Source organism: Rhineura floridana, chromosome 2, assembly GCF_030035675.1.
Source record: "Rhineura floridana isolate rRhiFlo1 chromosome 2, rRhiFlo1.hap2, whole genome shotgun sequence".
NCBI lineage: Eukaryota > Metazoa > Chordata > Lepidosauria > Squamata > Rhineuridae > Rhineura > Rhineura floridana.
The window spans coordinates 54,817,363-54,834,765 of NC_084481.1; the positions used below are offsets into that span (position 1 = coordinate 54,817,363).

At 41.2% G+C, this 17,403-nt stretch overlaps 1 protein-coding gene across 9 annotated transcripts in view; it reads left to right on the forward strand.

Moving 5' to 3' along the window:
- The window catches only part of CCDC148 (coiled-coil domain containing 148), a 143,942-nt gene extending 139,639 nt beyond the window's left edge, over positions 1 to 4,303 (forward strand). For all 9 annotated transcript variants that reach the window (XM_061608720.1, XM_061608728.1, XM_061608726.1 and 6 more), the window contains 2 exons: positions 74 to 214; positions 1,467 to 4,303. In XM_061608720.1, the coding sequence (XP_061464704.1) occupies positions 74 to 214; positions 1,467 to 1,619 (294 nt within the window). In that variant the 3' untranslated portion in view covers positions 1,620 to 4,303. The remainder of the gene's footprint in view (positions 1 to 73; positions 215 to 1,466) is intronic.
- Positions 4,304 to 17,403: the final 13,100 nt, after the last annotated feature.

The window sequence follows — 17,403 nt, forward strand, 5'->3', positions numbered from 1 at the left end:
ACGTGAAGATGTGATTTTGAGGTTGAATCATACAAGATGTTTGAACTACTGACTATTTCCACATCTCTCTTAGGTTGCTATTGTTGCAGAGTTTGATCCTGCTCGAATGATGGCTGACACAGTGGCATCTAAAGCTCGGATGGGCATTGGAACAGAAGAAGAATTTGTTCTGCAAAAGCCTCTATTTGAGTTGCATACATTTACTAATGAGCAGGTAGTTGCCCATTGTGCGTGGTATGTGTGCATCCACACCAACAGCTGAAAGGTTTAAATGCAGGATGTAGTTATGCTTTGTTTGGGAACCACTGGAGATACAGGTATTTGATAGGGAAGGAACTCTTCCCACCACCACCATTTTTTTATGAATCTTCATTGGGTTAGAGGGTACAGTGTCAATCTGTTTGCATGACTAAGTGCAATCAACACAATGCTGTGGGCTTCCCCATGCAATCACACTTGGGTTAAAAGAGTGCATAACCCCCTAGTCTCCCTACTCCCTAACTGTGTGCAGCTACTTTCCTGCATTTTGCTTCCTCTCTTGTCTCCAGTATCAAGCTCCTTGGGGCAGAGACCTGCTCCTTTATACTTTCCAAAACACCAATGGGAATTATTCCACAGGCTTTCTTTCCTCTGTGGCAAGAGTGGATGATCTGTGACCCTCAATATGTTGGTGGAATACAACCGCAGGCATCATCCCTGACCATTGCCCATGCTGGCTGGGGCAGGTGGGGGTTGGTGTCCAAAATCATCTGGAAGTCTGCAACAATAGTGTTTATCAGGAGAGTTTTCTGATTTTCATTTTTGCCCCCACTCAAACTGTTGTTGCGTTTCACCACCACAAGGAATATTTGATGAAATGTCCTCCACTCTAATTTTGCTGCCCATAAATAGCATGTAGAAATTTGGGAGGCCAGTTTTACTCAGCCCTGGAGCTCTGCATGGAGACTAGCATTTGTGTTTGGATGTCTGAACACCCAAGTACAAATAAGGGAGGCACATTCTTGGGCAGCGCCCATCTCTGCTATGGCCCTTGCTGTCTTTTTACCCTGCTATCAGTTTGTTCTCTTTATCTACTGTTGCCTGCGTGCTGCCATGCTTTTAGTTTGCAACAGCCATCTTGGTAGCTGCAGATTTGTCTCCGCAAGCACATTATAATTCCATAAGAAGATAGCCGAAGGCAGATTTGAGATTTGACTGCCCTGCACCTATTGCCATGTACCATATTCAGGACATCTGTGTTCGGCAGACAAATGTCATGTTCTCCAAAAGCATCTAGGTGTGTGTATCATGTGGGGATTCTACCATATAGATTTGCATAATCCAAAGCCAACTTTGCTCACATAACTAATACTAGATAAGCTAGTACATTCTATGTTGGGGTTTTTTAATAAATGGCATTGCAATCAAAGCAACTCATTCCAAAGTTGCTCATAAACTATAAATATATTGTTTATATTTTTTAACAGATCATATCCGACACGCGGGTTCGTGTAGAGTTAGCTCTTCGAGAAGCTGGACTTCATAAAACACTTTATGCTCAAGAACTTTTGCCTAAAATTGCTCCACCCAAACTTCCAAGGAGAGACATGGAGTCCGTGGTGTTTAAACTGTACAACTAGGAACTAATAAAAAACGTTGAATTTTGAATAATCTTTAAATAAACTATTTTAATTCAGAAAATAGGTTGAATACTGAATGCCGAAGGCTTGTTTTTTAAAATGGTTGAGTCATGTTGGAGTGCTCATTAGTGCGTTGTATTGCCTATGAGTGCTCATTAGACTGTTTAACACTCCCTCACAATCTTGAGCATTGCTCTGTTACAGCACGTTCTTGGCAACCCAGTTCACTGAAGCTGCAGTCTAATTATTTCATGTGAAATCGTCCACCTTGATGAAAAGCTGCTGGAGACACCCTTTCACGTGGGAATGTACCTAATCATTTGCATCAGAGATAGAAACCCTGTGTACAGTAAGGGGTAGACAAGGTATCCTGCAGATGATATTGGACTACATGTCAGCATGGCCAATGCAGGTAATGAGAGTTGTAGTCCAACAATATCTAAAGGGTACCCTGTTGGTTACCCCTGGAGTAGAGTGTTGGACTTGAACCAAACTTTCTGGATTTAAATTTCCATTCATCCACAAAGCTCACTGACTAACCCTGGGCCAGTTACGGGGGGGGGGGAGAAGGAATCTCTGGTGCTGATTTATATTTACATCTGTATGCAGCTTTTGACTTCTCCTCCACTTGTCCCCTCCATCCCTGAAACAATTTTCCTCTTGCTTGCCAGTTTCTTTCTGTAGAATAGGTAGAATCTATAGAGATGCAAATAACATCTCTTTCCTGGCTGTATGCAAAACATTCCACAATACAGGGATAGTAAAATGCAATTAGGTCTTTAGTGGACCATATTTCTTGCAGATAGGGTTTGCTTACTTACAATATAATCCTTGACCATAAAATCTAAAATGGTTTGTAGCACCCGCTTAGAAGTATCCCTCATCACTTTCACTACATGTTGCATTACTTAATTTTTTAAAAAATGATGCTAGTCTTATTTATATGAGCTATTTTTGCTTGATTATTATAATAAATGGAAATATACACTTATCCCCTACTTCTGGCAGCCAATTTGATTCATCATGTTTACTGCAAACCAATCATCCAAACAATTTCATTTTGCAAATTAGCCCTTGAGAATAAATTACAATAGTAGAAAGAATATTTCAGCTATGGGGGTCTTTAATATGGCACAGCAAAGAACCCTGTTTGTTCTGCTAGATGAAAGTGAGTTTGACCATTCATTTCATTTTATAACACTAAAACCATTTCCAGACTTTATGCAGTATGCATATGAAAGATATGTAAACAAAGTACATAAAATCTGTAGCCTGCCAATTAACCACAGTTCAAACAATTTAGCTCTGGGATTAAGAACTGGATGCAGGTTCCATCTTAGCAAATGCTCTGTGTGTGTATTATGTGCGCGCACACACACACACACACACACCATGTAGCAACATATCTCTTATAAGGCTGTGTGTGACAGCTATCCTTTTGATGCAGCAGTTCTAAATTTTGCAGCCTCACAAAAGGGACTCAAAGAAATAAATTTTAGATCTCGGTGCAGGCACATTTCAAATGTCAGTCCCAACCCTACCATTTTCTCAGAGGATTCAATTGTAGCTGAGAGGAACAGTCCTGCAGGTCCCAGCAGGGCTTAATCATAGTTAAACAGACTTGATGACTGAACATGATTTGTCCTGGTTTGTGCTGACAGCCAAGTCCTGGTCAACATCATGTCATTTAACTCAGTTGTTCACAGTCATTTTCTGACTTGCTGGTTCTTCACAGTATAGAAAATCCCTATGGGGAATTTTGGGAAGAAATTACTATGAGAAGGAAGCTTCTCTGTTAGTGCTGTCTAGCCTACAGGAGAAACTACCCTTCCCCCATTACACACACACACCCCTCATCCAGCCCTTGCTATCAAGATCAGGAGCTTTCTTCAGCATTTTCAGTGCTTTGTTTCTTTTGCTCTTGTGTAAACTGAAAGTGCACATGGAAAATGTGCATGGTTCTGATGGGGAAAAAGGCTTCAGAGCAGGGAAGACTGCTGCCTCTGTAGCAAAACAATACCAAAATATATCCAGTTTTACATGTGTTAATTTCTCTTGACATACATGTGAAGCTAACTCTAATGAAGTAAACAGCCCTGTTCCCATTTTATCAGCTGCTAATATATGGTCTCAGAACAATTATTCTAGTTAATCCTATCTGAGGTGGAATGTGGATTTTAAAGCAACTGCTGTGTTAGGTTAGGCTTGGGCATGGTAGTGACTCATTGCAATGATAATGCACGGAAGCAGTGAATAAACACAGACAGAATGTTCCCAGTCACCGTCATTCAGAAATCTGTCACTATAATTCTGGATAGGATCGAAGAACAGTGCCTGGAGCTCAGGAGAGGGGTTTGAAAGAGGTAGCTTGCTGGGTCCAATTAAAATAGCTTTGTAAGCTATTTTCCTTCCAGTTTGTTCCCATCTTGGATTCTTTTTGTCCCTTCAATGAACGTGGCAACCACTTGGTAGAATAAACAAGAATTCTGCCTTTCCACAGGGATTTTCTAGGACAGTGAAAGGTAACAACATTGGCTATGTCATAAGCTGGAGGCCTGGAGCTAATTTGCATGGTTGAGTTGCATGCAATTAACATAATTTGCATATAATTTTCATGAACAGGGTTGATGCAAAACTAGATAGTAGACATTCTGCAGCAGTTACTCAGAAGGTTCTGAATCAAATTTGTGCAGCTTTTCATGTTAATGTTTCATGTTCATGTCTTTTTATGTCTGTTCAATGAACAATGTTTCATGTTCATGTCTTTTTACGAGTACATGGAAACAATGTTTAGATGTATCCTTTAAATTTATATATATGATTCAAATTGTAGCAATATAAATAAACTTACTGGGACTGGTTATTGTTTCTGCCACAGCAGCTTTTGATACCATTGTCCATGATATCCTTCTGAGCCGGTTTGGTGAGATGGGTATCGGAGGCACTGTTTTACAATGGTTCCGATTCTATCTCCGAAGATTCTTTTCTACAGGTATATGAAGCCATTCAGTGTGGTCATCAGGAGATTTGGGGCAAGGTGTCAGCAGTACACTAATGATGCCCAGCTCCATTTCTTTGTAACATCTGAATCTTGAGAAGCTATACAAGCCCTGGACTCTGTGGTGGACTGGATGAGGGCCAACAAACTGATCCGTAATCCTAGCAAGACTAAGGTGGTGTGGGTAGGTAGTTCCCGAGTCCAGATAATTAGTCAATTGCCTGCTTTGGATAGGGTTGTACTCCGTCTAAAAGTGCAAGTTTATAATCTAGGGGTACTCCAGGATCCATCTTTGTCACTAGAGACTCAGGTGACCTCAGTGGCTGGGAGTTCCTTTTACCAACTTTGACTGGTAAGACAGCTGCAGCCATTTCTAGACTGGGATAGCCTGGCCACTGTTGTGGATGCACCGATAACCTCCGGGCTGGATAACTGTAATACTGTCTATGTGGGGCTGCCCTTGAGATTGGTCTGAAAGCTGCAGCTGGTGCAAAATGCAGCAGTACAACTATTCACTGGTGCAGATATCTCCAGCATGTTACACTGCTGCTGAAAGAATTGCACTGGTAGCCCATTGGCTGACAGGCCAGGTTCAAGGTGCTGGCCTTGGTGTACAAAGCCCTATACAGGATTTGGGTTTTGGTGTACAGGATACCTGAAAGATAATCTTACCTCTTAAATACCCAGTCAATCACTGTGCTCTGCAGGTGAGGGCCTCCTGCAGATACCATCTTATCAGGAGGTCCATTCTCCACAACATGGAGTGGCACCTACCCTTTGGAATTCCCTTCTCTTAAATATTTGACAGGTGACATCTCTGTTATCTTTTTGGCACCTAGTGAAGACCTTCCTCTTTCAACAAGCCTTTTAAGTAGAGACCTTAGCCCAGTCTGCATCTGTTTTGGATTTTTTTTAAAAAATGTATGTTTTTAAGATTTTTTAGTGTTTTGTCCCTTGTTTGCTGGCCTGGACTCCTTCTGAGAGGAAGGGTGGGATAATTAAATAAATAAAATAACATTTATATGTACTTGAAAGAAAGGCCCATTCCACAGTATTAGAATTGGCCCTATCATTTGGCAAAATGAGGCAACCACCTCAGATGCTAGGTGCCAGTGGTGGCAACCCCTTGGCCATAGCCCTCTGTTCAAGGACAGAGCTGTCCTGGATCCCCTAAACCAGTCAGCTGCCTTCAAGTGCAGTGTTGAAGTAAGATTCAGTTGTCAGTCTAGTAGGTTTCTATACAGTATATGGAAGAGAATGGTGGTGCCTTCTTGTCCTTTGTCTCAGACAGCAAAATGTCTTGGGCCAGCCATGCACAGTACAACCCTCTAATGGAATCCAGTGGTGACTCCACATGGCACTTAATATAGTGATTTATTTCCTGTAATAATTCTTCAGTGGCTGTCACCATGGACAAGATCCGCAATATAATTTTGTTCTTGAAGATGGTTGCATCACAAAAGTTATAGTGGAAACAGCCATTGCTTCTGCATAATAAGGCTGAGCAAAAGAAATGTGAGATGTCACCATTGGAGTCCAAGAATAAACCTGAACATTTGTAAAACAATTTTTCTTTGTTTCTAATTTTTAAAATATTTTTATATTCACATTTTCTTCTAAACCTGCAATTATTTGGCTTAGCAGAGCCCTGTCCAAGAAGACTTGTGCAAAGTTTATCTAGCTGCAACTCTCATGATGAATGTGTCCATTGATTCTGTAAGTGTAGGGTTTGGGACAACAATAAATAAGGTGGTAGCCAGAATGGATATGGGCTTTGCCTGTAAAGCATGGGTGTGTGCGGACAGGGAGAGGCCAGTTGTCTTCCCAGTTTTCTTTTCTTTTAGAAGTAGGTTGGTAGCACTTGTAGAACCCACTAGTCTCTCATTTGTTTTCTGATAAATTAACTTGCTCACGCCTTCCAATGTTTTTAGCCAATGAATGAAGCTGTGATTGGGGAATTGTCAACTGAAACATAATAGGTAGCAGCAAAGACAAGAAGTAATTATCTTTCTAACACGGGTCTTATTTTATACCAAAAATAGTCATATCCCCCCCACCTGAGTTTGTAAGCATTAGAAAGATTACACTGCTAAAAGAAACAGAACATTATTACACCAATTTTCATGGGGTGGGGCTACGGCCAAAAGAGTGTGGGTTACATAAGCTCTGCAAAGTAACCCGGTGTTATACCCAGTTTGCTTGGGGGAGGTTGAGTATAGGGTTGCCAAGTCAGAAGCATACCAAACTAAGATTTCTGGGGTGAGTCTGAGTGATGCCATGAGGCGGGCCCAAGTGATGTTATTCGGCATCAACCACAGTTGCTCAGAGCATACAATTCAAACAAAAACATTTATCTGATTGGAAATTAAGATAGAAATTTTAGCTAAAAGATGGAGCCTGGGTAGGGAACATTTAATCTAGCCTACTTGCTTCTGGCAACAAGGGTTTAAGTGCCCTCAGGCCAGCTCAGTCACTAGAAAGCCATTGTAGGAAGAAGGAAGCCTAGTGTTGTGGAGATGTTAGATGGGAGCACTCGGGAGTAAAGATGGATGCCCCTGAAGACTGCAGTTCTAAACACATTAAGGGACTAAGCCCATAGGACTCAATAGGACTTACTTCTGAGTAGATATGGTTTGGATTGTGCTGCTGGTAAGGCTTGACTAGGGATCATCTGCTAAGATATCCATATCCAAGCAGGGCTGGCAACTCCCTGCCTGGAATGCCCTGCCCCTACCTTTTAACATGGCTGCTCCAAACTTCTTTACAGATTTGACCCTTCACTTCAGAAAGAGGTCTGAGAAATGAGTAAGAGTAAGAAGATTCTCTACCCTTTTCTTTCTACTCTGTGGGCTGCTATAAACTTATTTGGACAGCCAACCCAATTCTAGTGAGTAATAACTGACAAGGAGAAAACACACATGGTTAGATCTACTGTCACAGGCAGCCTGGGAACAACAATTGCAGCCACACTTCCCAGTATGTGAATTCTCTTTTACCACTATTGGGCAAGAAACAAACCATCATACAAACAACAAGGTGTATCATCAGTGGGTTTAAGGGAGTTGAGCTGAGCGCATGGAACCACTGTTGTTGTTTCTATGGATATAAGGAAGTGAGGTTAAAGGTCAATGAAACGCACACAGAAAAACAAAAACAAAAGAGTGATGGTTTCCTAAATGCAATACCATACCAACCACAACAAGTTTCCTATGAGTAAGGCAGAAAACTCAGTGTCACAACCAGTCAGGATTCCTAAGCACAAACCAAAACTAAAAAAACCCTGTCAGCCTGTGAGCCAAAGTCACAGAAATCCCCATGCAGCACAACCTGACCCGGGGGCTGCAGTTAGTGCAGAGTGCTGCGGCACAATTGCTGACATGAGTGAGACCCTATCAGGACATAATACGTCTGCTCTGAAATCTGCACTGATTGCTGATTTGCCACCAGACCAAGTTCAAGGTGTGCTTTCTATGTTATGGGTGCCACATAGTACTGGTTCTGCTCTTGTAAGAAATCAGTCCTTTAGTGTGGCAGCGCCTACGCTTTGGAACTCCCTGCCTATTGACATTAGCAGGTGCCCTCATTGTACTATTTTCAGCACCTGCTAAAAATATTTTTGTTTAGGCCAGGCTACCCAGGCACGTAGAAGCTATTATGTTTTTATCTATTTTTAACTCTGTTGCTTTTATTATTTTGAATATTTTTAAATAGCTGTCTTTAACTATTTTGCCAATAATTTTTTTGTTTTAATTCTTTCTGTAAACTGCTTTGAGTTTTTTGTACAATAAACTGGTGTATAAATGTTGTAATTAAAATACATAAATAAATTTTGGAGTCACTGTGGCCCTTGAGTCTCTTGCCATTTTTAGGAACAAAGAAATCTGCCTTATACCGCTCAGGCCATTTGGTGCCATCTAGCTGAGTACTGATGACATGGACTAACATTGGCTCTCCAGAATTCCAGGCAATAGTCTTTTCCAGAGATTGAAGTCTGGACCTTTGCATGCAAAGCATATGCCCTACCACTGAGCTACAACCCTTCCCCTATTTTAAAAAAATATATTTTAAAATTGTCATTTTCAATTCACTAATAAATGCACACCATACCTAGTGCAGATCCACACCATTCATTTAAAGCACATTCAAAATTTATTTGAAGCATATGAATCACACCACAATCATAGGAACTGTAGTTTGTTAACTGTGAGGGCGAAACTACGCTTCCCAGGAATCTTTAGGGGAAGACGTGCTTTAAATGCAAGTTGGATGTGCTTTAAATGTATTGTGTGGATCTACTTAATAAACTTTGCCTGCATATAAATCATTTTAATTTTTTAAAATGGAAATGAGCTATAAAGTTTACTGGGTGACCATGGGCTACTCACCATCTCTCAGCCTAATCTGCCCCTCAGGATGAAAACAACAGAGGGGAACCATGAACACCCCAAGGAAGAAGGGCACACTGAAAATGTTAAGGAAGTAATAATTTACAACCATGGTGTGAAATCAGATACATATCAGGACATAGTATGAAGAAATATTTATATAAGCATGACTATCAAATATGTTTATTTACACAACTTGTAAATATATTTATAGTGCAATCCACTATTTACTCAGAAGCAAGTCCCAATGGGGCTTACTCAAACAGGGAAGCGTGCACAGAACCATAGCCTCAAGTGATAAGGAACTTCCCTAACTCAACCCAAAATTTAGAATTATGTCATTTTAATATGTTTTACAACTGTTTATATTTGTGTTTATGGTTACTGGATTTTAAAGGGATTTTTTTTCTTGTTGTGAGCTGTCTTGGTTTCCAGTTGGCAACCCTACCTCACAAGGTTGTTGGATATATACACACACACTGGAAGTGTAAAAGTACATAAACCCCATATAGTAGTTTATTGTCAAAATGAATTGGTCATTGCAGAACACTTTTTTCAAAAAATAAAATCAGTACTAGTTTCCTACATAATAAAAGCAGTGATACCTAAATAAGCTCTGCCTAATTGCCTTAAAAATAAGATTGGAGGGGGAGAGAAAGATTTACAACACAAACACAGTTCTTTGCTATGTTCACTCAAAAGTCCCATTAATTTATAACACAATCCTAACCATGACTTCTCAAAAGTAAGTCCTATTGAGTTCAATAGGGTTTACTCTAGGTATGTGGGATTAGCATTGCAGCTTTACTCCCAGAAAAGTGAGTATTGGATGGAAGCTTCCTATTTGGAAGGTTTTCAAAACACTGCCCTCTTCAGCAGCCAAAGAAAATTTAAACTTGTTTGACTCCTGCACAAAAGAGAAAGACTTTTGCTACTGCTGAAAGCTATATACTTACTCAATTTATGAGATTTTCAGAGAAGCAGGAAAAAACAGATCCTTTGCAATGGGATCTAGCTGCTGCCTGGAGGTCAACATATCCCTTGCCAATCACAATCCTCACTTATTGGCAACAAACCTGAAAGGGCAGGGTTAGAGCAGCCAGCTACAAACTCATTTAACAGAAGTTGCAGGGTGTGGCTGACGTTTTGGTCTATATCTCATGAACTAGACCACCTAGAAACTTAATTTTTTTTACATGAAAGTTGAGAGTCCAGAAATTAAGGTTACTCACCCAGAGAAGACCCCAAAAATCCAGAATCTCTGGGCAAAAACCAGAGATCTAGTAACCCTATTAGAGTACTATGTGACAACCCTCAGTGTAGGCCCTTATTATTGTTCTGGCATGTTGGGGATTGTTTTTTAGGGAAATGTGGAGTGGAAAGCAAGGAAGGCTGTGAAGTTGGTTCCAGCAGAAATGCAATTAAGGACTGGAAGGGATGAAGAACGCCAAGGGGAAATATGAGGGTTTTGTCTGAGAGGAGGTCAGGTAATAGGCTTCAAGCTAGAGGCCTACTCCCTTAATGCCTTCCACTCTTTAAGAAGGAAATGGAGCCTGTTAAGGGTGATTGGGCCCTGGGAAAAACAAAGGCTTCAGTCCAATCCTAAACTTCATTGGTACAGCATCCAGAAGGTCCCCTGTTCAATCCCTGATATCTCCAGGAAAGACTCTGTCTAAGACCCTGGAGGGCTGCTCCCAATCAGTGTCAACAATACTGAGCTAGACGGATCAATGGTCTTAGACTTGGAATAAGCCCCTTTTCTATGTTCACTTGCAGCTCTCGTGGTGGTGCTTTGCTCTCTCGGGTCCTGTATGTTTCTTGTCACAGTTAGGAGAAATGCTCCTGAACACTAAGACCCCACCTGTGTCTTAGACAGCCTTCTTTGAACATCTGCTGCATGGATCACGGCACTGAAGTTCTTCCCATTTGTTAATTCATACACCTATAGAGAAGCTAGGAAAGTCAACCAAAATGTACTTTCACTATATATAAATACTCTGGTCGTAGACTCAGCATTTGCCTCTACTGCTGTGCATTATCAGATAAAACACCCCAGATACACATCACTAACCTACTGGCTTGGCAGCAGCGTCATGCTTGCCAAGTCAGCGAGCAATATGAATATCAAAGTCAAAGCATTAATTTTTACAATGTAAACAAATCAACCAGCCAAGAAACATTAACTGTTAACCCAGGTACAAAAAGTCAAGCGCCCCAGTGACATGGAATCCATTTCGCTGATCATCATCTAGTCACACTTTAGAAACAAAACACAGTCGCTTTCATAAAACAGGTAAAAGGCTATATGGCGGTTGCAAATGTAATTTGTAATAATCTGAAGAAAGCTGGTCCAGGTATAGCTGTAGCTGGTGAACCAGCCCTAGATGGAAATAAACACTCCTAGCTACTGGGGCCACTTGGACCTCCACTGACAAAAATGGATCAAGGCGTATCTCCAACTACTCACTTGCTCCTTCAACAGAAGTGTGACCCCACCCAGAACAGGTTGTCTTCCATTTTGTGGACCTGGGAACCGTCCATCAACATTGCCTCCATCTTGTCAGAATTCAGTCTGTTTACTGGCCTGCACCTAGCCTATTACCACCGGTGTAGTTGTGCAGGGTCTTCAGGAGGGGTTCTTAGACTCCTTACTTTTTTGGGAGCAGGGTCCCTATGTCTCCAGCATCATACAAGCCAATTAGTGTGAAAGGGGTGTGTGTTAGGCATTAAGAAGAATCTTTTAATATGCTTCCTTGTCCTTTCCTGCTGATTGGAGCCAATCAAAGTGAAAGGAGATGAGTCAGCCAAGAAAAGACTCTTCTCAGTAGCTAACACTCTCCCTTTTCATGGTTTTTGGCTCCTAGGGATGTCTGTTGTTATGGGAGAAGCCATTAACAAGGTTCTCATTCTTAAACTAGTGGGGGGAAAACAAGAAGAAAAAGCAGGAGGGGTGTGACTATGACTATCATGAAGGGACCCTGCACTTCTGAATCTGTCACTATGCAACTGCCTATTATCATCTCCATTACATGTTGCAGACAGACAGAAAACCAGCATAGGGTGAAGAACTATATAATGTGGCAAGAAACCCATCAGAAAGCATCTGGGGTCAGGTCTTCCTCCCCCCTCCCAAATCCCTATGGGGGCAAATAGCATGTGTACATGATGGAGCCCTTTGTATATGAGTGTGAAATTCGTAATTTGAGAACCACTCCTGACATAACTGAACTGACAGGAAAATAAACAATATTATGTTGGGGGAGATTTTTCACTTGCACTGATGAATTAATTACGAAGCCAGGTGGGCTTAAGTTTTTTTTAAAGGATGGCATGCTCCCCCTAACACCTTTTGAGGAAACTCTAAATTCATGCACTCTGAATTGTGAGGGATGTTTTGTTCTTTGCAATTCACTGTAAGAAAATTAGTTTTCATTGCTGGATGGCACAGTTGATTACTGCAACAATCTCTGACTTTTGCAGTGCAGGTTCTGAGGTCTAGTTTAGATTTCAAGTAAGAAAAAATAGTTTTAGAATAGAGCATCTCCCTTTTACCCACTGATCTGCAATTAAAAGATCTGCACTTGTGGGGTGAATAAAAGTTAGGACATTTCCACAGAGATTTTGCAATGGGGAAAGCACTGAATCATGAACAAAATTAATCAACAGTAGCAGAAACATTAACAATAATCATGGCAGTGACAAATCCATCACAGTAATACCTCCGTTAACAAAGTAGATGTGTTCCTGGGCATTACTTCTTTAACAGAAACTTGGTACCAGAGGTAGGAAAAACATGGAAAGAACAGGGAGAGGTTCCAACACCTGCTCATAGATGGTGGGGGCAGCTTCAACAGGGGTTTCAAGGGTGCCTACCCAGCAGCCACTCCTCCCCTTGAATCCTATTGGATCCTTCCCTCCCCAGCCCTGGTAGAAAGTAAGAGATCTTTAAGGCAGAGTAGAGACATAGACTCGTCAGTTTCACCACAGGAAAACAAAGGCACAAGCTTGAAAAATTATCCATAGCAGAGTAAAGCTAGTCAGTTTCACCTTTAAAAATGTCTTCCTTAAATGGAACTTTGTTCCTGGAGGATTCCTTAACTGAGGTATTACTATATTATAAAGCTGTGGAAATGAAAGGCAAGGAACTTTTTGTGCAACAGGTAACAAGTAGCCCTTGCTTGTACCTTCTCTCTGTGGCCTTAGAGCAATCTAGTTCCATTTTATGGATTGAAAACCTCTAGGCATACTGAAAGAAGACATTAAAAAAAGGCCACTGCTTACCTGCTGGGTAATGCTCACTCAAATGGCTAGCGCACAAGGTGCTTCCAGTTAGAACACTTGGGGATCCCTTTTCAGTCCAAGGGCCACATTCCCTCCTAGACAACCTTTCAGGGGCCATATACCAATAGCAGGCAGCGTCAGAAGCAAAAGCGGATGCAGCAACAGATGTGACTTTACCTTTGGCCAGCAGGCTACATTCCAGCCAAATGTCACAGGTTGTTACACAAGCACTTGAGGAGGATGTGGGGCAGGGGCACCAAGAGACAGATACTGGGGGCACAGATGTACCAGGCCCCATATCCAACAGGGGTCCCAGATTGTCAGCTTTCTCTTCTAAAAAAAAATATCTAGCCCTCTTAAAAGGAAAATTAGGAAGCAAAATGCGAGCTTCCTACCACTGTGGTTTCTGTGAGATGAGCCATCCTGGCTGTTCCTGCCTTTCAGTGTTTTTAGCCAATGAATGAAGTCACAGCTGTGATTGATGAATGACTCCTTTGGATACCAGGAATCCCTTAGGTCCTAAGGAGCTACTGTTTTCCTCTCTCCCCCCCCCCCAAGCCATTTTTTCCTGGCTTGTGGCTTCTGCCTCCTTGTCATCTCTGTTTGAGTTCAGGTATAAGTTGTTTTCTGAAGATTCTCCTACACAGTACGTGTGAGTGGTAAAGAATCCCATGGTATACACATCCACTCAGAGCGAAGCCTGTTTCTGTTTAATGGGGCTTAAGTGGGTATGAGATTGTAGACTAGACTATTCTGTGAGGGAGGGGCAGGGAAAGGTTCATGGTGAGAGGATCCATTCAGCACATCAACTTGGGAGTAAGGTCACTTGAATACAATCCAGACACACAGTAATCATGCCAGATTGGTTGAAGCCTGGAGGTACACGGGAGGGGGGGAGAGAGAGAGAGAGAGAGAGAAGAAAGCATGTCCCTTTACCAAGTTTCATCACTGTAGTTAAAGGAAGCAAAGGTTTATGCTTCTGACAAAAGGACAAAGTTGCAGTCATGTTATACCTCTTTCTATATCTTCACAACAGCCATGAGAGTTGGTAACTGGTCCAAGACAGGAAGTGAGCAAAACAATGATGAGTTAAGTGAGTTTAAATGTAAAATTATGTATGTTCAGAGTACCATTTTTGTTTGCTGTAAAAAAGTCAGGAGTGGAATGTAGCAATCCAAGCATGGAGGAGGAGGGCTGTTTTCCTGGCTTTGTGTGTGTTTTGATTTCTAGTGGCTCATCACTTCTTTTTTTGCCTGCACTATTTTACAAATTATACCATAACAGTTGCTAATTTTCAATGTTTGCCCAAATATTTTGTTGCTGTTGTTTTTACAGCATGGGCGGTGCAATGGAGAGGACAGCAACGTTCACCGTGTTTCATCACTGGAATGTTATCTAATCTCTTAGCGTTTTTTCTAGGGAAATGCAGCAGTGGGACTGGGGGGTATGGTTATATTTACTATAGCAACAATGTGTGGGGAAGGGTGATTAGTTGCTTTCCCACTCATGGGATAATGGGGGTTCTTGGGGGATGAGTTGGTGCTGCTGTTATAAACACTTACATCGGTTGTTATTATTCACAGAGATGAAGGTGGTGAACATGGCTCTTCCCCTTTCCATTTTATTCTCACAACAACCCTGTGAGGTAGGTTGCGCGAAGAGATAGTGATTGGCCCAAGGGCACCAAGTGTGCTTCATGGCTGAGTGGGGATTTTAAATCCTTTGTGCTCAAAAATGAAAAAGAAAAAATGCTGTATTTATTATGAAGCATTAATAAATAACCACAACAGATGAAACAGTGTTTGCTTTTTGCGATTTAAATCTTGAATTTATCCCAGCATGAGCCTCTGAACAGAATTTCTGTAAATCTTAAATCACTCTTGATTTCCTCCATCTGAAATACCACGCCTGATCTTGCATGGAATAGAGCATAGCCAGCCAAAGATCAGCAGGTGAAAGACCTGCAGAAGCATAACTCATTTACAACTCATGAAATGTGAGCTCTTTGTGTGGTATAGGGTTGACATTGGAAGAGAGCAGGGTTCTGACAAGAGAGTGGACCAGCATATGATCTTTGGTCCATGTACTCTGGACCATATAATTATGTGGGGTATATAAATATATAAGAAAATAAATATTCCAAGGAAATGTACTTGTCTTTTCTATGATATTTCCTAAACCCTTTACCTAATTTATTTTATGCACATTTTTTAATATATGTCATCTTTAAATCTTTTGATGACGAAGGGCAGTTAAGAAATATTTTAAATAAATAGAGTGCAAGAATGTACCTTCTGAATGCGGCCTAAGTGAGGTGTATCTCTTATTGTAGAGGAATGCAATAACCCAGGCAAGCTATTAGTTGTTCCTTTTGTAACATCACCATTCTGAGGCAACCGGGCTGCTTCTGGATGAACATGGTGCTCTGAAAATGGCTTCAGAATCACTAGATTCACAGGAAATGGTATCTTCATGGTGCTAACTTGATATAATGTGCAGAGCTTGGAAAAGTTACTTTTTTGAACTACAACTCCCATCAGCCCAATCCAGTGGCCATGCTGGCTGGGGTTGATGGGAGTTGTAGTTCAAAAAAGTAACTTTTCCAAGCTCTGATTAATGTGGTGAACATTTTTAATAGTCTGGGCTCCTGTTTCATCCTGTTTAAAATGTAAATGTACTACCTTCAAGTTGGTTCCTGCTCATAGCGACCCTATGAATAGGGTTTTCATGAGGCTGAGAGGCAGTGACTGGCCCAAGGTCACCCAGTGAGCTTCATGGCTGTGTGGGGATTTGAACCCTGGTCTCCCAGGTCGTAGTCCAACACCTTAACCACTACTAAAACCTTCAAGTGCTGTTAAGAGACTTGTTTGTTGCTGCTTTCAGACTCTATTTTCAGGTGGGATTCAATGACAGACTGGCAAATTCAGGTTGCACAATTGAAGTTGATTTGGTGCTTTTGCACAACAAACCCACTTTTCTTAAAAAATCTTTTTGAAAAATTTCATCTGGAAAACTGGTACAAGAAATCACTTTACATAGCTTTGTCGGAAAAACTCGCCCACCACCTCGGGGTCTTACAAGGTGAAGCTGAGCAGGAAGACTATGCTGCAATTTGGTGGTCATTTATAACCAATGTTACTGACTACTCTTTCCACACTCTAATTCCTGCTAACAGCGACTTTGTTTGGCGTTGTTTGTAAAATGTATATACACATGTATATGCTTAATTCTTCCTCCCTCCCCTCTCTTCACTCTGTTTGCCTCCCTCAGTGTCTTCATGCATTCTTTCTCAACCCCTCATTGTTTTATTTCTCTGATGCGCTCTGTCCCCTAACGCTCCCTCTGCTTTACCCATCCTTTTTAAGACTGAAGTGCTCTCAGGTTTATGGATGAAGGTTATTGCAAATGTGGTTAGTGTTCTCATTTGTTTCTTATTTTTTAATTCAAAATTTATATTGTATCATTTTCCATTATAAAAAATAAACATTAAAGAATATTTAATGAGGAAAGTGATGGGAAAATGCGTTGGAAAGTGTGGGATAACAATTGCTTGACATGACATCGTATAACCTGCCTGCAAACAAATCAGGATCAATGTTCAATAAACAGCAGATGTTGTATAACTTTCCTGCAAACTTTGCACAAACAAATCAAGACGAATGTTCAATAAACTTGTTTGTCTGGAAGCACCTTGTATTACCTTGAAGGGCATCAATATGTGCAAGTATTGTACTACATGCTTAAGTGATTACTCGACTCAGATCCCTGTTTTGAGAAATGTTAACTGGGAGGTTGAGATTTACCTCTCACCAATTACCAGCACAGCTTGTGCTGTGTATGTAGCATTTCTTTTTTAATATAAGAAGCTTAATACTTGATGACCCTTGGCACTTACGACGGGTGTCAAGAGGTATGATATCCTGTGACTTTTACAAAGCTTGGTATTGTCTACACTGGCAGCTGCTCTCCAGGTTTTTCAGACAGGAGTCTTTCCAGCCCTACCTGGAGACGCTGGGGATTGAACTGGGGACCTTTCGCATGCAAAGGAAGTGCTGTGCCATTCAGCTGTGGCACTTCACAACTAATTATCCTTGGAAGGTGTGAATGAAGCCTCCATACC